The sequence below is a fragment of the Ranitomeya variabilis genome, chromosome 4, assembly GCF_051348905.1.
Source record: "Ranitomeya variabilis isolate aRanVar5 chromosome 4, aRanVar5.hap1, whole genome shotgun sequence".
Lineage (NCBI taxonomy): Eukaryota > Metazoa > Chordata > Amphibia > Anura > Dendrobatidae > Ranitomeya > Ranitomeya variabilis.
Genome location: NC_135235.1, coordinates 585,618,156 through 585,640,052, shown reverse-complemented (window position 1 = coordinate 585,640,052; position 21,897 = coordinate 585,618,156). Strand labels below are relative to the sequence as shown.

At 44.2% G+C, this 21,897-nt stretch overlaps 1 protein-coding gene across 3 annotated transcripts in view; it reads right to left on the bottom strand.

Annotated features, from left to right (window-relative positions):
* Nucleotides 1-800: 800 nt before the first annotated feature.
* Nucleotides 801-21,897, bottom strand: part of MAPRE1 (microtubule associated protein RP/EB family member 1) — a 37,139-nt gene continuing 16,042 nt past the window's right edge. For 2 of the 3 annotated variants that reach the window (XM_077253117.1, XM_077253118.1), the window contains exons 3-8: nucleotides 17,003-17,148; nucleotides 15,548-15,755; nucleotides 13,726-13,785; nucleotides 13,460-13,581; nucleotides 2,466-2,618; nucleotides 801-2,159 (exon numbers count right to left, since the gene is read on the bottom strand). In XM_077253117.1, the coding sequence (XP_077109232.1) occupies nucleotides 2,103-2,159; nucleotides 2,466-2,618; nucleotides 13,460-13,581; nucleotides 13,726-13,785; nucleotides 15,548-15,755; nucleotides 17,003-17,148 (746 nt within the window). In that variant the 3' untranslated portion in view covers nucleotides 801-2,102. The remainder of the gene's footprint in view (nucleotides 2,160-2,465; nucleotides 2,619-13,459; nucleotides 13,582-13,725; nucleotides 13,786-15,547; nucleotides 15,756-17,002; nucleotides 17,149-21,897) is intronic. The other variant, XM_077253119.1, reaches the window with a different exon arrangement.

Genomic DNA, 21,897 nt, shown 5'->3' with positions numbered 1-21,897 from the left:
GCAATTTTTCCTTAGTACGCCCATACCCCGTATGTGGGGGAAAGCCACTGTTTGGGTGCATGGCAGGGCTCGGAAGGGAAGGAGCGCCGTTTGACTTTGAACTCAAAATTGGCTGGAATCAATGGTGGGCGCCATGTCACGTTTGGAGGCCCCATGATGTACCTAAACAGTGGACACCCCCCATCCCTAACAGAAAAATGGAAATACATGTATTTATTTTTCTCTTAAGGGGGTGATTTAGAAAGAAAAAAAAAATAAAACCCTCCGTTATTTTTGATCACTGTGATAGGGACCATCACAATGATCAAATTGAACCAATTGGAAAGCCCTATTGTTGCCGAGAACCGGCCGTCAAATCTTGGCAGGCGCATTGTGCCCACCATTTTCTTCCCAGAAGAAGTTGACAGCCGGTGGAACAGGACTGGGAGGGCATGGGAGACCCCCATTTCTCTCTCCTCAGATGTGTTTGATCATATCTGAGGAGAGAGAAATTAAATGAGAAATCAGAATTTTTTTTTTTGGTTGCCATTATTCCACGAATACCGGTGATTACAACACTGGGGTCAGTAAAAACAGACCCGAATAATGTTCTCTGGGGTCTCGGCTGCCCCGGTAGCTGAGACCCTGGAGAATTTCAAATGCTGAGGGGGGGGGGGGGGGCGCGCTATAACCTTATTTCACAGTGCTGTTAAAAAAAGCAGGGCTGAGGAATAAGTACCCTTAACTGTCACCGTTAAAAGGGGTATCAGGGGTTAAAACCAATTTCAAGGCCCAGGAATAAAGACACAGTAGGAGCGACATTCACTCTTGAAATACAGAAGTTTTATTTAGAAATGGCTTAAAGTAGAAAAACTGTTGAGAAAGTAGAACGAACAGAGGGACAAAAATAAAAAAGGGTACTAAAATCTGAGAAATTGAAAAAAAAAAAAAAAAACCACGACAAAAGAAAATGAACAAACATACTAAGAATTAAAGAGTCTTAAAAAGGCCACAAGAGATTTAGAAAGTGTAGCACTGCAATGTCAGTGATGGCTTGCTACCAAGACAACACGGGCTCGATTCTTTCTAGTTTTTTCTTTTTTCATGCATTACACATTACTTTATCTTATCCAATAGTTTGTAAACAGAAATAACCAAACCATCCTTTCCCTCCCCCGGAGTGAACAACCCAGTGATCTGGGAGGATACAGCAGATACATACAACACATTGAGATATTAAATAATATTATGTTGGCAAAATAAACTTCTACAATTAAAAAAAAAAAAAAAAAGTGACAAGGGGGTATATAGAGGAAAGGCTTTAGAAAATCCCAAAAGTCATCAAGCCTCAGTAAAAATTTCAACTCATTTTATTATGTATATATATTTTATTTAATTCTAACCTTGCGTTACCCTCAGGGGCTGCCAAAGGGGTCTGCATGCAACGATGCCATCTGACAGAAAGCAACAGGATGCAAGAGGTAGAGGCAGCGACACAAACCCATTCCCCTCAGCATCTAAGAGCGGGAGCAGCACGCCAGAGGGTGAGCTCTCCTACTACTTTTTTGCAAACATTAAACGATTAAGAAGAATGAGCGCCAGCTTCGTGACGAGCTCGGGGACTCGCTAGCATAGCGCTCAGTGGACTGGGTTGTAGATTCTTAGGCTTCGATATGAAAGCACGTGTAAACTTCTTAAGGCATTTTTCGTCTCCTAGTCGCTAGATTTGATCTCAATGCAATGAATGCAAGGTTTTGTTACACTTGTTTTCCTGTTCTCCCCACCGCATGCTTCATTTAGCAACAATCAATTAAAACATTCTATTTCAGCAACATAACCTTCTCCAGTCCTCAAAACGTTCCCGTAAGAAGAACGTTAAAAAATAAACAACATTACATTAATACTTTTCTTTGCTACAAAACGAGACATCTCCAAGGTCAAACCACTGTAAAATGAGTGAAACTTTGGCAAAGTACACTTTCAAAAAGTGAGGTGCTGAGCCAGCCCTCTGAGAATAAAAGGGATATTTTACAGTTAAGCACATGATTTGGGAGGGAAACAAAACAAAAAAAAAATATATATATATAAGTTTTCGAAAATGACAGCGTGGTAGGAGAGTGTGGCTAATATTCTTCTTGGTCTTCTGGGGGAGCATCTTCATCTGGTATGACAAAGCCCTCCTGGAGAGAAGAAAAAAAAAACACCAAAAAACAGATAAGATCATTGGGCAGTTTACACAATTATTACTCTGCAACTCTGGTATGGACTCAAGACACTGGTGACATATGACATTAGTATCTGATCAACATGTGTCTGAACATTGTGACCCAACAGTCACTAGAGTAGTGTGGCCATACCAGTTGGACCCCAGTCTACTAGATTGTGTGACCAATTGCTAGGAAATGCCATCAATATTTGCTAAGGCAACCTGTAAAATAAAATAATTTGTCTATTACCCAAAGTGTAATGGTACAAGAAAAACTCACGTCTGTGGCATAAAGTATCTCTACAATCTTCCGCAGCACGGGGTCACTCTCGCCTTCGTTCTCTTGACAGATCAGTTCAATATTTCTTAGCTTGCCGAAATAAAAGTCTCTTTCTTTCTCTAAGTCTTCAACGGTGATTTTTAAGACATTTATCTGGGGGGGGGGGGGGGGGGGGGGAACAAAACAAAAAAACCTCTCAAATACCAGTGCATCAAATATTTTAAATGAGGTAGATTCCCTTTAAGAGGCTGTCAGTAGGATCAACCCTCCTAAGCCATCTATATTGTCATGCAGGTCGTAGGAAGCTGAAGAAAATTATATTTTAGATCTGCGATCTGATATCTTACACCACACAAATCCTAATTTTTTCATCATAAAAAAGATGTTAAGATCTGTGGGCCGGACATAGATTTCCCATAGAATCTGCCTCCAGAGCACAGGGAGTTACCATTATGAAACCTGTAGATCACGAGTGCATACCCTCAGTGATTACATGTCTCACTTGTAACCAGGGCTGTGGAGTAGGAGCCCATTTTGGTGGAGTCGGTAAAAAAAAAAAAAAAAAAAAAAAAAAAAAAACCTGGACCGAGTCCAAATTGGGCACAGAAGTTCAATGCAGTTTGTGGGGAATATTTTTTTCATAAGAATTTGGAAAAGTTATGAAATGTCCAATAAATGTCCTATTCCTTCCTGATCTAAGGTCTAGACTTTTAGCCGAGATGAATCTGTGCTGCAGTTTATGTTCATAACTAGTGAAGCTCCTCCTCTACAGCTAAGAGGAAAAAAAAAAAAAAAAATAAACACACAGGGAAGGAATGCTAACATTCATCTGAGAAGTCCTGGAGTGAACAGGAAAGCAGGATTAAGGAAGGCAAGTACCGTACTTCTTAACCCCTTAGTGACAGAGCCAATTTGGTACTTAATGACCGAGCCAATTTTTACAATTCTGACCAGTGTCACTTTATGAGGTTATAACTCTGGAACGCTTTATCGGATCCCGCTGATTCTGAGATTGTTTTTTCGTGACATGTTGTACTTCAAGTTAGTGGTAACATTCCTTCGATATTACTTGCGATTATTTATGAAAAAAATGGAAATATGGCGAAAATTTTTAAAATTTTGCAATTTTCAAACTTTGTATTTTTTATGCCCTTAAATCAGAGAGATATGTCACAAAAAATAGTTAATAAATAACATTTCTCACATGTCTACTTTACATCAGCACAATTTTGGAAACAATTTTTTTTTTTGTTAGGGAGTTATAAGGGTTAAAAGTTGACCAGCAATTTCTCATTTTTACAACACCATGTTTTTTTTAGGGACCACATCACCTTTGAAGTGATTTTGAGGGGTCTATATGATAGAAAATAACCAAGTGTGACACCATTCTAAAAACTGCACCCCTCAAGCTGCTCAAAACCACATTCAAGAAGTTTATTAACCCTTTACGTACTTCACAGGAACTAAAACAATGTGGAAGAAAAAAATTAACATTTAACTTTTTTTTGCAAACATTTTACTTCAGAACCATTTTTTTTAATTTTCACAAGTGTAAAAACAGAAATTTAACCACAAATTTTGTTGTGCAATTTTTCCTGAGTACGCCGATACCCCATATGTGGAGGTAAACCACTGTTTGGGCGCACCGCAGAGCTTGGAAGTGAAGGAGCACCGTTTGACTGTTTCAATGCAGAATTGGCTGGAATTGAGATCGGATGCCATGTCGCGTTTGGAGAGTCCCTGATGTGCCTAAACAGTGGAAACCCCCCACAAGTGATACCATTTTGGAAACTAGACCCCCCAAGGAACTTATCTAGATGTGTGGTGAGCACTTTGAACCCCCAAGTGCTTCACAGAAGTTTATAACGTAGAGCCGTGAAAATAAAAAATCTCATTTTTTCTACAAAAATGATCTTTTTGCCCCCAAATTTTTATTTTCACAAGGGTAACAGGAGAAATTAGACCACAAAAGTTGTTGTGCAATTTCTCCTGAGTACGTCGATACCCCATATATGGGGGTAAACCACTGTTTGGGCGCACCGCAGAGCTTGGAAGAGAAGGAGTGTCGTTTTACTTTTTCAATGTAGAATTGGCTGGAATTGAGATCGGACGCCATGTCACGTTAGGAGAGCTGCTGATGTGCCTAAACAGTAGAGACCCCCCACATATGACACCATTTTGGAAACTAGACCCCTTAAGGAACTTATCTAGATGTGTGGTGAGCACTTTAAACCCCCAGGTGCTTCATAGAAGTTTATAACGTAGAGCCGTGAAAATAAAAAAAAAAAAAAAAAAAAATCGCATTTTTTCTACAAAAATGATCTTTTTGCCTCCAAATTTTTATTTTACCAAGGGTAACAGGAGAAAATGGACCCCAGAAGCTGTTGTACAATTTGTCTTGAGTACGCCGACACCCCATATGTGGGGGTAAACCACTGTTTGGGCGCATGGCTGAGCTCGGAAGCAAAGGAGCGCCATTTGACTTTTCAATGCAAAATTGACTGGAATTGAGATCGGACGCCATGTCGCGTTTGGAGAGCCCCTGATGTGCCTAAACAGCAGAAACCCCCCAAAAGTGACCCCATTTTGGAAACTAGACCCCCCATGGAACTTATCTAGATGTGTAGTGAGAACTTTGAATGCCCAAGTGCATCACAGAAGTTTATAATGCAGAGTCGTGAAAATAAAAAATATATATTTTTTAACAATAAAGATTTTTTAGCCCCCAAGTTTTTATTTTCACAAGGGTAACAAGAGAAATTGGACCCCAAAAGTTGTTGTCCAATTTGTCCTGAGTATGCTGGTACCCCATATGTGGGGGTAAACCACTGTTTGGGCGCATGGCAGAGCTCGGAAGGGAAGGAGTGCCATTTTGGAATGCAGACTTTGATAGAATTGTCTGCGGGCGTTATGTTGCCTTTGCAGACCCCTAATGTACCTAAACAGTAGAAACCCCCAACAAGTGACCCCATTTTGGAAAATAGACCCCCCAAGGAACTTATCTAGATATGTGGTGAGAACTTTGAATGCCCAAGTGCTTCACAGAAGTTTATAATGCAGAGTAGTGAAAATAAAAAATATTTTTTTTCCCACAAAAAAGATTTTTTTAGCCCCCAAATTTTTATTTTCACAAGGGTAACAAGAGAAATTGGACCCCAAAAGTTGTTGTCCAATTTGTCCTGAGTATGCTGGTACCCCATATGTGGGGGTAAACCACTGTTTGGGCGCACGGCAGAGCTCGGAAGGGAGGGAGTACCATTTGACTTTTTTAGCGCAAAATTGGCTGTCGTGTTTGGAGACCCCCTGATGTACCTAAACAGTGGAAACCCCCCAATTCTAACTCCAACCCTAACCCCAACACAGCCCTAACCCTAATCTCAACCCGATCCATAATCCTAATCACAACCCTAACGATAATCACAACCCTAACCCCAAAACAGCCCCAATCTCAACCCTAACCATAACCCTAATCAAAACCCTAAATCCAACACACCCCTAACCCTAATCCCAACCCTAACCCTAATCCCAACCCTAATCCCAAACGTAACACTAATCCCAACCCTAATCCAAACCCTAACCCTAATCCCAACTCTAACCCTAACTTTAGCCCCAACCCTAACCATAACTTTAGCCCCCGTCGTCACAAAAAAAGTTCAATGTAACCTTTTTTTTGTACGTCGCGTCCGCCATTTCCGCGGATGCGTGGCCGTAACTCTGCCCCCTCCTCCCCAGGACATAGACTGGGCAGCGGATGCGTTGAAAAACTGCATCCGCTGCCCACGTTGTGCACAATTTTCACAACGTGCGTCGGTACATCGGGCCGACGCATTGCGACCGCCCCGTACCGACGCAAGTGTGAAAGAAGCCTTAGGCTACTTTCAGACATAGCGCATTTTTGAGCGCTATTTTGCGGGCGCTTTTCAAAAATGCGCAATGTCATTTTCGTCTGCCGGCAAAGTGAATGAGAAATTCACTTTGCCGTTCAGACACACCGCAAAAAAACGCGGCGCTTTTGTCTGCAAACACGCCGGCGTAAAAAGAATTGACATGTCAATTCTTTACGCAGCGGCGTGTCTGCGTATCCCCCTAGGGCCCCATATTACCTTCCACACACAGCGCCTTTGTCCTGGGTGTCGGCGTCTTTGTACGGAGGGGTTGACACCCAGGACCGGACGTGACGTCGGACAGGAAGAGGGAAGCCCCCGCCCCCCAGTGAAGCAGCATGGAGTCCTTCTGTGTGTGTGCGTGTGTGTGCGTGTGTGTGCGTGTGTCCCCATGCGACGCTAGTGCCACCATTGTGCTAAGTCGCCGTATGGGACTACTACTCCCATCCGGTATTAGGATGGGAGAGTTGTCCCTGTGTCCGGCGACTTAGCACAATTGTAAAGTTACACAAAACACCTACACACAATACACATACATGACACACAGTACAGTACATACAACATATAACACAGAGTATATACTCACCAACAGCACACTTGTAGGCGAAGCCCTCGATCCTCCAGGAAAAAATCCAAAAATAATAAACCAAATTCATACTCCCTGTCCGCAGAATCCATAAAACGAGTGTCCCACGCCGATCGGCTGCTCTCCGGCGATACACTGCCAGGAGCGAAGCTCCTGGCAGTGTATCGCGTACTGTTCCGGAGTTCAATGACTCCGGCGTCTCGGTTAACAGCAGTACAGCTGCGTTGAACTTTCCCACGCAGCACTGCCGTTAAGCGAGAGTGCCGGGGTCAATGACCGCCGGTAAACTCGCTCGCGCATGCGCAGTGACACACCGACAGGAACTATGGCTCCTGTCAGTGTGTTGCTGCAGCCGTGGAGAGCAGACATATCTCTGGATGTGTCTGTTCTCCATGGAAAATCTTGATACGTGGCACTTAAATATGTGGCACTGAAATACGTGACACGTGGCACTTTGATACGTGGCACGTGTCTCTTAAATACGTGGCACTGAAAGATGTGGCACTTTGATACGTGGCACGTGGCACTTTGATACGTGGCACTGAAATATTTGGCACGTGGCACTTTGATACGTGGCACGTGTCTCTTAAATACGTGGCACTGAAATATGTGGCACGTGGCACTTTGATACGTGGCACGTGGCACTTTGATACGTGGCACTTTGATACGTGGCACGTGTCACTTAAATACGTGGCACGTGGCACTGAAATATGTGGGACACGTTGCACAAAAAAGTTACATGTAGTTTTTTTTGTGTCGACGGTCCGCCGAAGCACGACGCATCCGTCGCACGACGGATGCGACATGTGGCAATCCGTCGCAATGCGTCACTAATGCAAGCCAATGGAGAAAAAACGCTTCCTGCAAGCACTTTTGCAGGATGCGTTTTTTCTCCAACGACGCATTGCGACGGAAGCCAAAAAACGCTAGTGTGAAAGTAGCCTAACCCTAGCCCTAACCCTAAATTTAGCCCCAACCCTAACCCTAACTCTAACCCTAACCCTAACTCTAACCCTAACCCTAATTTTAGCCCCAACTTGTCTTCTCCTGCCGGCCGGCAGATGGCAGCAGATGGCGGGCGCACTGCGCATGCGCCCTCCATGATGAAAAAGCCGGCCGGCAGGAGAAGACAGAAGAGGACCCAGGGACCCCGGGTGAGTATGATAGGGTCCCCGAATCCCCCTATTTCTCTGTCCTCTGATGTGCGATCACATCAGAGGACAGAGAAATAACTGATCGCTTTTTTTTTTTTTTTTTTTTTGCGGTCGCCGGTAAACTGTTAATTACCGGCGATCGCAAAGCAGGGGTCGGTGCAAATCGACCCCGATCATGTTCTTTGGGGTCTCGGCTACCCCCGGCAGCCGAGACCCCAAAGAACATCCGGGTGCCGGGCGGCGGGCGCACTGCGCCCGCCATTTTTTCCCGGAAAAAAGATGGCGGCGCCCATGGGGAGACACGAGGAGCACCGGGGGAGGTAGGTAAGTATTGGGGGGCTATTGGGGGCCATCGGGGACCACATTTCTCTGTCCTCCGATGTGCAATCACATCGGAGGACAGAGAAATTAAATGGCAAATCGCTTTTTTTTTTTTTGTTGCGACCGCCGGTAAACGGTTAATTACCGGCGATCGCAACTCGGGGGTCGGTAAAAACCCCCCGAATCATGTTCTCTGGGGTCTCGGCTACCCTCGGCAACCGAGACCCCAGAGAAAATCCGACTCTGGGGGGCGCTATTCACTTTTTCCACAGCGCCGTTAATTAACGGCGCTGTGGTTTAAGTACCCTTAGCGGCCGCCGTTAAAAGGCGTATCGGCGGTCGTTAAGGGGTTAAAGCATATCTAGACCTTCAACAAACTGCATAAAATCAATAGTCGTGTATATGTTGTGTCTGTATGCTTGATGTTTCAGTTAGTTTTTCCTCTTGGCTCATGTTTGGAGAAATTAGATGCTCTGATGACTTATATACACTATACATAGAATATAAGGGGAAAAACTGTTTTCTAACATCTCAAATTCGGAAATACAGTAACAGGATCGATGAGGACGTGTGAGTGTGTTCAGAAATATGATTCGGCACAAACATGCTCCCTCCCTCCTCCCCTCTTCATAGACTGAAGAAATACGATGTGAAGCATTTAGTGAGCTGTACCCTGAGACAAGCCTGACATTGAAAGTTTAGAGTAAAGCCATCTAACATATTTTACAAGCTTTATACTTATCTGTCCTATTGATTTATGCAAAGAATGTTTTATTTCTATCCTAAATTATACAGTGCATGACTCCCTATTTTTGCAAGAATTACAATATACCTTACTTTGTTTACAGGACAAAATTTTGAGAGCGAATTTACATAATTAGAAAATGTCTAAGCATCTTATGAAGTCAGCTGTATTTGAGCATTTCACAGCGACTCCAGATTTAAAAAAAAAAAAAAAAAAAAACCATTGTGTGTCACTGTATAAGTGACCCAGATGAAAACAAATGCTGTGATGCCAAAATCAGTGCATACTCAGGCAGTGATAAAAATGCTCCTTCAAGAGCTTTCTATCTAAAAAGACACTTACAACACTGCCATCCAGAAGTTTACAAAGCTGTGATTGAAAGACCACAGCAGCACCAAGAAATCAGAGACCAGCACTTCCTGCCAGGCAAAGGAGGAAAGAGCGTCTCAAACATCAGTTACAAGATATTTTGTAAGTGATAGTTACTGTAACAATGACAGCAGATGTGTTTAAAAGACAGCTCATCATGCTTGTTGTGAAGGACAGTACCATTATTATTTGTACGACCAGCTTTTAATGGAGAAATGGCCTGCAAACTTGGCATTTCTCTGGAAAGAAAGTACTAGAAAATTAGTGATTGAAGAAACCCTTAGCCAAAAGGAAGATCTTAAGACTCGAGAGACGCTTTGATGTTTCTTAAAATGGATGCCTGCACACGCCACAGAGTGAACTATTTTGTGATCAATGTTCGATAGGTTTGTGACAACAACAAAAAAATTGTTACTAAGACGCTGGCAGTAAAAGATAGTAAAGCTTATCACAGCAGCCAGTTTCTCCAGGCCTTAGTGGAAAAAGTTCTGCAAGATTATAAACTTAAGAACAGGATCTTGCTATTGTAACTAATAATGCTTCAAACGCAAGTACAATTAAATTAAAAAGTTACAAGCTGAGGATTTAACTCCTTTCATTTTATGAAGGAGTGGAAGGAAGAACTTGTTGTTTTGCCTGTCCCAAAGAGGAGGTTTAAATCACAGATGGCATTGCCGCTTCAAGGAAACGGAGAGAGACACTGCTATTAGAAAATAAAATTCTTCTGGCAGCTGTTTATGTTGACCCGAGTCATCGTATATTGCTGGATGATCAACAGCTTACTAAAGGAAAAGAAGCACTGATTGAGGTAGCAGTTAGGATGAGTGGGCTACAGTACAGCCAAGAGCAAGAGGACTCGGGTCCTGCAGTTTCTTCATCCTCATCAGATGAGGAGTTTAATTTCGAAAAGTATTTGGACGACATGGACCAGGCAAAGTGTTGTCGCAGGGAAAAAGATTCCACTCCCATAGAAAAGAGATTGACCATATTTCAGCAACATTTTTCACTTGCTCTCAAAGAATTAGAAGAGTTCAATCGCTCATCAAAACAAACTGTGTACAAGGCAACTCCTTTATACCCTGAAATTGTTAGAGATGTTGCCCATGTGGTTACGGCTTTGCCACCAACCCAAGTTAGTGTAGAGAGGTTTTTCGCTAGCCTTAAAATAATTAGGTCAGATTTGATATCTATGAAGGAGGATCAGATGGAGGTGATAATATTTCTGAGAACAAATTCATAAACTGCACAAATGTTATTTAGTACGTTTTTTGTTGAAAACTGCCCCCCACTTACTGCATAGTGTATAATTAGTAAATAAGCAAAGGGTTTTCTGTTCTAAAGTTGTATTCCAATAAATATATTTCATGTTCTATCTAAATGGCTTGATTATTGTATCATAATAATGATTAAAAGCCTGATGTTACCATTTTACTACAGTAAATTTATCACAAACATGAGCAATGTATGAGGGAGTTGGTGTCATGGGAATTGAGGAGTCAAAGGTTTGGCTTACTAACTCCACAGCCCTGCTGATAACACCTTTCATTTAAAATAAGCTCTGGAGGCAGATTCTCAGGGAGATCTACAGGTCCTTCTCAAAAAATTAGCATATAGTGTTAAATTTCATTATTTACCATAATGTTATGATTACAATTAAACTTTCATATACTATAGATTCATTATCCACCAACTGAAATTTGTCAGGTCTTTTATTGTTTTAATACTGATGATTTTGGCATACAACTCCTGATAACCCAAAAAACCTGTCTCAATAAATTAGCATATTTCACCCGACCAACCCAAAAAACCTGTCTCAATAAATTAGCATATTTCACCCGACCAATCAAATAAGTGTTTTTTAATACCAAACAAAAAAAACATCAAATAATAATGTTCAGTTATGCACTCAATACTTTGTCGGGAATCCTTTGGCAGAAATGACTGCTTCAATGCGGCGTGGCATGGAGGCAATCAGCCTGTGACACTGCTGAGATGTTATGGAGGCCCAGGATGCTTCAATAGCGGCCTTAAGCTCATCCAGAGTGTTGGGTCTTGCGTCTCTCAACTTTCTCTTCACAATATCCCACAGATTCTCTATGGGGGTTCAGGTCAGGAGAGTTGGCAGGCCAATTGAGCACAGTAATACCATGGTCAGTAAACCATTTACCAGTGGTTTTGGCACTGTGAGCAGGTGCCAGGTCGTGCTGAAAAATGAAATCTTCATCTCCATAAAGCATTTCAGCCGATGGAAGCATGAAGTGCTCCAAAATCTCCTGATAGCTAGCTGCATTGACCCTGCCCTTGATGAAACACAGTGGACCAACACCAGCAGCTGACATGGCACCCCACACCATCACTGACTGTGGGTACTTGACACTGGACTTCAGGCATTTTGGCATTTCCTTCTCCCCAGTCTTCCTCCAGACTCTGGCACCTTGATTTCCGAATGACATGCAAAATTTGCTTTCATCAGAAAAAAGTACTTGGGACCACTTAGCAACAGTTCAGTGCTGCTTCTCTGTAGCCCAGGTCAGGTGCTTCTGCCGCTGTTTATGGTTCAAAAGTGGCTTTACCTGGGGAATGCGGCACCTGTAGCCCATTTCCTGCACACGCCTGTGCACGGTGGCTCTGGATGTTTCCACACCAGACTCAGTCCACTGCTTCCTCAGGTTCCGGTCACCTCTTCTCGTTGTACAGCGTTTTCTGCCACATTGTTTCCTTCCAACAGACTTACCATTGAGGTGCCTTGATACAGCACTCTGGGAACAGCCTATTTGTTGAGAAATTTCTTTCTGGGTCTTACCCTCTTGCTTGAGGGTGTCAATGATGGCCTTCTTGACATCTGTCAGGTCGCTAGTCTTACCCATGATGGGGGTTTTGAGTAATGAACCAGGCAGGGAGTTTTTAAAAGCCTCAGGTATCTTTTGCATGTGTTTAGAGTTAATTAGTTGATTCAGAAGATTAGGGTAATAGGTCATTTAGAGAACCTTTTCTTGATATGCTAATTTATTGAGACAGGTTTTTTGGGTTATCAGGAGTTGTATGCCAAAATCATCAGTATTAAAACAATAAAAGACCTGACAAATTTCAGTTGGTGGATAATGAATCTATAGTATATGAAAGTTTAATTGTAATCATTACATTATGGTAAATAATGAAATTTAACACTATATGCTAATTTTTTGAGAAGGACCTGTATGTCTGGCCCAGAGATCTTAACACCTCATTTACTAAGAAAAGTGTGGATTTCCCTGGACTACAACATCAAAGTGCAGATTTCAAGATATCATTTTATTAACATTCTATGACCTACATGTCCTTATAGACTGCTTAGGAGGGCTGATCGTACTGATATTCTCTTTAAAGGGAACATGTCACCCCGTTTTTTCAGTATGAGATAAAAATACCATTAAATAGGGCCTGAGCTGCGCTGGACAATAGTGTATTTTGTGTACCCCGATTTCCCACCTATGCTGCCGAAATACCTTACCAAAGTCGCCGTTTTCGCCTGTCAATCAAGGTGGTCTGGTCAAATGGGCGTGGTGAAATCGCTTCTCCCCCAGATCTTGCTTATCTTTCCGTTGGTGGCGTAGATGTTTGCGCATGCCCAACAGCGGAATGCACTGCGCAGCTGAAGAAAAAGAGCGCGATCTGCGCTATTCACCGCTTTAATCGCTGGCGGCGGCCATCTTCCTGAGGCTGCGCGTGTGCAGATGGAGCGCTCTGCTGCCCGGGGCTTCAGTAAAGTGGCCGCGGGATGCCACGCATGCACAGATGGAGATCGCGGCGGCCATTTTCCTGAAGCCGAGTTCGCATAGTTCTAATTTGATACCTCAATGTCAGTCACTGGCTTATCATCAAAGACCACCGATTCTAGTAATTGAAGTAAACAGACAAGCAGATTCCAGGGAGCTGGAAGAACTGAGACCAGTTACCTGTTGCATTAGCTCTGCGGACTCCTCTTCTCCATTGCCCACAGCTCCAGGCCTCCTGCCAACTGCCGGAGCAGGTTTGTTGGTTACGGCGGTCCTCTGGGCGGGAACGGCCTTCTGTGGAGCTGAGAGAGAAAAACCCAATAGTCATCATAGTAAGCACACTGTGGTACAAGAGCACAGTGCTCCCCCCTACAAAACCATAACCCAGGGGCCATCGTGACACCACCAAAAATATGTGCACCCCACTCCCCAACACAGGTATGTACCAATTCTGGCCATTTTCTTTAGCGCTTCTGTCTTTGTTGGCTTTGATTCAGCAGAGTCATCTGGAAGAGGTACAGTATTCACCAGCATCAGACACTTCCAAAGTGATAAAAGCAAAAAACCCACAAAGGTGGTGCACAATTCTCTAGAATGTGTGTGTCTGGGTGTGAATGGTAGTTTTTTGCGCCCTTTGAGGTGTAGGGTCCTTTTAACCCTGCTATCATATTTTACTGTATACTGGGAAAGAAGTCTAGCACTGTGGTGGCATGGGAAGGTTACGAGAAAAAAAAATAAAAAGCCCTTCTGAAGGCGTGGCACCTGCGCTGCAGCATAAATCGCATGTGTACTGTGTTTATAACTAATGTGGTTGAGGTTACCCTGATAATTTTAAAATGTCGCCTGTGCCGTAGCAGCTATCAGTGTATATAAAGGTGATCTGATAGCTGCTATTGCGCAGGCGCCAACTTGGAGGCGCCAACTTGGAGTAAGATGGCGGGTGCCATTTTCAAATTTTATTTTTTTTCCATTATCAGGGTAACCTCGACTATATTAAGTTATAAACAGGACACATGCGATTATGCTGGCACCTGCCTGCAGAAGGGTTTTTGTTTTTCTAGTGTGTACAGATAACATTATGTAATCTAGGGCGCAGGTCAGTGAGGGATCAGTGACCTGTCAGCAGTCTGCATTATGAATACCTAATCAGAGCCCCACTCTCGTATGTTCCTCACTTGATCGTCTTTAAGACTTTTCCAAAACATCCCCCGCCCTCTGGAATTCTGCACCCCAACACGTCCGATTGTCTCCAACATTCAGAACTTGAAAATCCATCTCTTAAAGCTACAGCTTGCAATAATCGAATTGTCACGTCACTACAACCGTAGCTGGTGCAACCCTCCAATCCACTGTCTACTCCCCCATGTCCTGTAGACTAAGGCCACAAGGGTAGGCGGTGCTGCTGATACAACTACTTAACAGTTGTTACTGATCACCACCATAAAAAGAAGAGACTGATATGCGGTATTATGCCCCTGGCAGCCAGACTACTCCACGGAAGTAAATGGAGCTGCAATATCGCACATAACCCGTGACAGATGTGGCACTTTTTTGGGGGATGAAACTACCAGTGTTTTATCCACATACAGAACCAACGCTGATTCCATAGGAGGATATGGTCTTCTCCTTGTTGCCTGATGCAGTTCCAGACTGCCACCTACCAATCTAGCAGGTTTCAGTAAGGGTTTGTCATTTTGGACAACCCCTTTCAGACGTGTGACCTACATGTACATCACATGTCGGGTGCAGACATAAAAGCAGCAAACAAAGCCAGGTCCAATGCCATGTGCAAAGTCAAGGTGGGTTTTTTTGGGCCATCATTCAGTACCTACAGAAGGTATGGAGACTGCTCCTTTAAAGGGGTATTTCAATGGAGTACTGAACAAGGGAGCAGGTAATGCTCAGTCTCCCAATTTGTGAGTAACATTCTGAGCTCCCAACTCCACTACTTGTAGCATCTCCCATCAATGTGGAAAACAGGTCACAGATAATACGCTTCATTTTTATTGTGGCCGTCGGGAGTACTGTAGTCTGACCATACCTGACCCTTGGTTGAAAAGAAAGTCATATTTAGATGCACATGAAGGGTCTTAAAGCTGACACCCCTGCTCCAAAGACTCAATAGGATCTGTATAGGTGCAGACCCTTATAGTTCTGTACAAACGGAAGTCTGGCTGTCAGACATAATACAGACACCAAAACGAAGACATAATACAGCGACGTAAAATCACCAAAGCATTAAGAAGCAGAGTGAGCAATTGCCAGTACCAGAGTTTGTGGATCCCATTGGCCTCTTGGGCTTGTTCATGACTGGAGTGGGGAGGACGGGTGCAGGGGCAGATTCTTGTCCTTGTCTAGCAGCAACGGGGTCGTAGTCTTTGCCATCATAGTTTGCGTCGAAGAACTTCTTAAACCACTGTACAAACTCAAAGTTATCCTGGAACTTCCCCTTCACCAACTTGTCTACTGGAATTATCTACAGAGAAAGGTTATTCAGGAGCATTTATGTGAGACTGAAACATTCATCTGATCGGCCATTATTCATATAAAAAGTCACTGACACATGGTAAGGTTAATACTAGAAGCCAAGACCAACACAGATTTGGTTACACCTTGGTGCTGGTGGGATGGCTTTTACGCTTTTCTTTTTTCAAAAACAGTATTTACCAAGCACCCCAGGTTATTTATATGCACTATTGTCTTTACTTACAGCAGGGTATATGATCATTTTCTCTCTGTCTTAGGCCGGGATCACACATACGCACAGCAATACATGGAGCTGCACGCTCCACTCCAGAGTGTTGGCGCCAGAGCTGGGTTTTCACCTGCGAGACTCGGCCGTATCTCGTGTATGTGTGATCCCGGCCTTAGGTGTTGACTAATCAATAGAAAAGAAAGATGCGGCCAATGGCAATTCAGCATCCATTAAGACTTCAATAACGATGATACATTGCCCTACCATGTATTCCCTACACATATAGAAGCAATTGTGCACATCTGAAAATTGCTCCAAGACTGGCGGTCACACGCCATAGCAATGGTCTTGAGCACAAACACCATACTTTCCAGTGAAGCCATTAGGCTGCTGTGAGAAGTTTCTTGGAGTACCCCTCTAAAAGCATCCAATCTTCTGACTTCTTACTGCTCTGTAGTTGGGCGCCAGATTGCATTTAAGGTATGTGCAAACGTCAGGATTTCTTGCAGAAATTTCCTGACAAAAAAAAAAAACCAGACATTTCTGCCAGTAATCCGCATGCGTTTTTTTTTCGTGTTTTTTTTCCAATGCATTAAATCGCGGAAAAAAATGCATCATGTGCACAAAAATTGCAGAATGCATTTTAAATGATAAAAACGCAGATATATGCATCCTATCGCGAAAAAAACTGAACGTGTGCACATACCCTAAATCTTAAATGACAAGTGTGGTCGCTGCTGCTAGATCAAAGCAGCAGAATCCCCTGCATGGTGGGAAGGACTACCTAGAGAACGGACATTTATCTGACGAGTTCATGCCTTCCTCATATTGGTGATAGATTACGAACATGGGGATATTAACCCTTTATTCATTCAATGCATCTGCTATGGACTGGGGAAATCTGTTGTGACCGTCCCATGCTGGCCATACTGTGGGCACATCAGGATCACAGTAATGACCCAACAGTTGCAGGTCAGTGCCGGCTGTATGCCTGCCCAATATGCCACACAAGGTCACGTTGTACTCACTTTGTCAACGCCCATCTTCTTGAAGCCGGCTTGTAGCACTTTGTAGTTCTGGATGTACTCGTGTTCAAGTTTGGCTTGAAATTTTACCTTCTTTAATGTGACTGATCCGGGAAACAACATGTCCATGAACTGACAATATACACTACCTGCCAGGAGAAAGTAGGACAAGCATTAATAGCTGCAAATCAAGACTCCGCAACGCTCCCACGGGTCAGACACCCGAGACAAGGTGCCAGCACTAGTCATGTCATCCTCTTTAGCCAATCACAGTGTGTGTTTAAAAGTCATGACAAGTACTGGCATTTCCTGTATGAGGAGACCCCCTTTACAGTCTCTGAAAAAAAGGACAATGGTACCTTAACCCTTTAGCTTCAGAGCCTGGTTTCACCATCCTGACCAGGCCAGTTATTTCAATTCACTTTATATGGTAACAAGTCTGGAATGCGTCAAAGGATGCCACCGATTTGTTATTTTTCCATGACACTGTACATTACGTTAGTAGCAAATTTAGGTCTATTTTTTTTTTTTTTTTTTTAGGTTTGAAATTATTGGAATTTTTGCAAAAATTTTGCAATTTTCAAACTTAGTTTTTACACCCTTAAACCAGATTGTTACATCATGCAAAATAGTTAATAAATGTCTCACATGTCTACTTTACAACTGCATCATTTTTAAAACAAAGTACCGTATTTTCCGGCGTATAAGATGACTTTTTAACCCCTAAAAATTGTCCCAAAAGTCGGGGGTCGTCTTATACGCCGGGTACGGCGTGTGCAGGGAGCGATCCTGGATGTTCCCAGGGTCTGAAGGAGAGGAAACTCCTTCAGGCCCTGGGATCCATATTCATGTAAAAAATGAAGAATAAAAATAAAAAATATGGATATACTCACCCCTCCTAGAAGCCTGGCTGTCACCGCTGCAAGCGTCTGCCTCCTTTCCTAAGAATTGCAGAGCGTGGAAGACCTTCGATGACGTCACGGTCAGGTGACCGGTCACATGAGCGGTCACGGACCAATCACAAGACCGTGACGTCGGGGGGCGTGGCCTAGCAGGAGATGTGAGAGGACGTGTGTCGGACCTCTCCCGCTGCCCGAAAGGTGATCCGGTTCAATTAGAGGCGCCGCCGAATGCCACATACCGGGGGAAAGCGCCTGAGTGTCCGGGGAGCGGAGGGAGCCAGCCGCGCTGTGCTCACACAGCAGGATGACACGCAAGAGGTCGGGATGGCGGGCAGCACGCGCTCCCAAGATGGCGCCGACAGCGCTGTGGAAGAGGCGGCAAAGGCAAGCGCTGCCTATCAGAAGAGGCTGGAGGTAATAGCTAGGCTGGAGCAGTTTGCCAGGACAGAGGATGCAGGGAGCCGCTGGAGAGGTGACAAGAGAGGCAACGGTCTCAGGGGGAGCAGGTGGGAGTGAGGTCTGGGGCACAGGCAGAAGGGATGGTGAGCGGATCCCCCATGGCATCTATTACAGTATCAGATATGAGGAATCCTCCACTAGATGATGTAGCTGAGCTGACTCCGGATTGTGTTGCACAACTGGGGACTGGGAGTGCTGATGGGGCTGGGGAACCGACCCTGAAGGATATATTTTCTGCAGTATTGTTCTGCAAGACTGCATTGACAACCCTGACTGTCCAGGTGGACGACCTGAAGGGGGAGGTTGCCTCTTTTCGCTCAGCTATGCATAAAATGGAGGGCAGAGTGGAACTGTTGGAGGGGCGTGTGGGAGGTGCAGAAGATCAGATTGCTGAACTGACAGAGAGAAAAAAAATATGTCCAGCGCATTGCGGAGTTGGAGCTTAAAACTGATGATTTGGAGAATTGTTCGCGCAGGAACAATTTGAGAATTGTTGGTGTGCCTGAAAAGGCAGAAGGAAATAACCCCACTGACTTTATTGAGACGTTTGAAAACTAAGGTTGGAGGGGACAGTCTCACTAAACTATTTGCGGTTGAAAGAGCTCACTGGGTGCCAACCAGACCTCTGCCCCCTGGCTCCGCCCCACGGACCTTTCTAGCTAAAATCCTAAATTACAGAGACCGGGATATTCTGCTAAGGAGGGCCAGGAATATGGAGGAATTGACTATTGACGGCAATCGAATATCTTTTTATCCTGATTATTCTACAATTGTACAGAAGCTCAGGATGAAGTTCGGAGAGGCTAAAAGACGCCTACGTGAACTGGGACTGGCTTATTCTATGCTGTATCCGGCTAAACTACGTGTGGTGGCCATGGAAAAGGTCCACTTTTTTCAAAATCCTGAGGAAGTGTCACATTGGCTGGACTTGAATGCAAAACGTATTGGTGCAGAAAAGATCCGCTGAGGAGGATCAGATGTGGACTTCTGGCTAATGTGATAGTTTTTTTTTTTTTGTTTTTTTTTTTTTTTTTGGGGGGGGGGGGGGGGGAGGAAAATTGAGTTGTTGGTTAATTCTGATATCTTACTAGAGGAATCTATATGTGGTTCCTGTGCGCTAAGGTTGTGTTTGGCGGCGCAACTGTTTCTATATTCTGTTTCTAAAGGGTGGGGGGGAGGAACGACTGAAAGGTAGTGGGAAATCTACTGGTGGTTGGTATCGGCTTTTGAGCCACTGCTGGGATAGTGACAGCGCGTTCCCCTTTCTCATACAGAGAGGGAGTAGGAGATTATACGTTGATTGTTGTAACGTTTTGGGGGGAGGAAGTTTTTGAGGGAAGGGTAAGGTTAGGGGTTATTTTGTTATAATGAGGGCTTGAGGGGGGGGGGGGGGGGGGGAGTTTTGGGTAGGTGGGCCCAGTTTAGGGGGGTAAGGGAGTCCAATGGAAAGAAGAAGAGAAGGTTAACTATTATGCAAAATGATGGGAGATAGAGTTAAAATTTTGAGCTGGAATATCAGAGGCCTATCGAATGATACAAAACGTAAGGCTATTTTGCAGTATATTGTTAAACAGAGACCCTCGCTGGTATGCCTTCAGGAAACTCACTTAGTAAAACAAAAAACGGGTATATTGCAAAAAAGATGGGTGAAGAAGGCTTACCATGAGACATTCTCGGCCTATGCTAGGGGAGTGTCAATCCTTGTGCATACAGGCATACCGTTCGAGGAGGTAGAGGTGATAATAGACAGTAATGGACAGTATGTATTCCTTGTGTGTAAGTTGTTCGCTAGACTGGTGTGTGTTGTGTCGGTGTATATTCCTCCACCGTACTCAGGGAAAAAACTACAGGAAATCCTAAATTTATCGGGCAGATGGGGAGGAGTTCCATTGCTCATAATAGGGGATCTTAACAATATTATTGACGATCACTGGGATAGGGGGCAGCATGCTACGTTGAGGAAGGAGGTGAATTTGACAGCGTTCGGTAGTTATTTGAAAGAAGTGGCATGGAAAGACTTATGGAGAGTGCGTAATACTGATACATACTGTTTCTCATGTTATTCAGCGACTTATGGCTCTTTATCTCGTATTGACATGGCCCTGGGTAACGAAGGAATGGATAGGTTGGTACAAGAGGTGGATTATTTGCCTAGAATAGTGTCGGATCACAGTCCAGTGGTAGTAACATTTCAAATTGAAGGCCCTGGGGGGGATGACTAAATTGGGTTGGAAGATAAACCCCTTCTGGTTACAGATTGATATGGGGAAGATCGGGGAAGAGATAAAGGAATTCTTTAAAATTAATGACGGTAGTGCAGCGGAACATGTGGTCTGGGACACCATGAAGGCTTATTTGAGGGGGATATTATCTAAAGAGATATCTAGGCATAAGACACGAACAAGGGAATATGACAAAGGGATATTGGAGGAATTGAGGGCAGCGGAGGCCGCATTGAGTAGTTTGCGTTCACAGGACACCGTGAATCGTATGAAGAAGGCTCAGGAGGAGGTAAACAAATTACACTTGCGCAAAGCAGAGAGAGCGAGAGCTTTCCAAAGAGAGGCCTTTTACGCGGAAGGAGAGAAGGTGGGTCACCTTCTCTCAGTGGTAGCGTCTGCACAGAGGGATTTGACACACGTATATGCCTTAAAATTAGAGAATGGTAATATTGCAACACAGGGGGCCCAAATCTTGGAAGGTTTTAGGGGATTTTATAGCAAATTGTATGCATCACACACGGGGCAGAGAGAAGGAGAAATTGTCAGATTTTTAGAAGAGGCAAATCTACCTAGACTAGAAGCTGAGGACAGAGATTGGTTAGATAGGCCGCTTACGGTGGAAGAGTTGGAGGGTGCCCTGGGGTCCATGGCAGGGGGGGGGGGGAAGGCTCCGGGGGCTGATGGCATTCCTGTTGAGATCTATGGTGCCCTTTCTGAGGAGTCGCTGACCAGATTGTTGGGGGTCTTTGAGGAGTCACTGGAGAGGGGAATGGTGCCCGCTTCCGTGAGGGAGGCCATTATTGTGGTCATCCCAAAACCTGATAAGAATCCACGGTTGCCGGAGTCATATAGACCAATATCACTCCTAACAACAGATGTTAAGATTTTGGCTAAGGCCTTGGCGAACAGACTGACTCGGGTGATAGAAAAGGTGGTCCATTCGGACCAATCGGGCTTTATGCCTAATAAATCCACTGCCATCAACTTGAGAAGGTTATTTCTCAATATGCAGATACCGGCGGAGAATGCTGGTGAGAGGGTGGTGGTTTCCCCTCGATGCACACAAAGCCTTCGATAGTATAGAATGGCAATACCTGTGGTCGGTGCTGGGTCGCTGTGGGTTTGGGCCAGTTTTTGTGTCATGGGTGAGGCTCCTATACTCCTCTCCAGTGGCTAAAATCAGAGTGAACAATGCACTGTCAGACAGCTTTCAATTGTTTCGAGGTACGCGGCAGGGGTGCCCGTTGTCCCCGTTGCTGTTTGCTCTAGCGGTGGAGCCTTTGGCAGCAGCTATCAGAAGGTCTCAGTTAGTGAA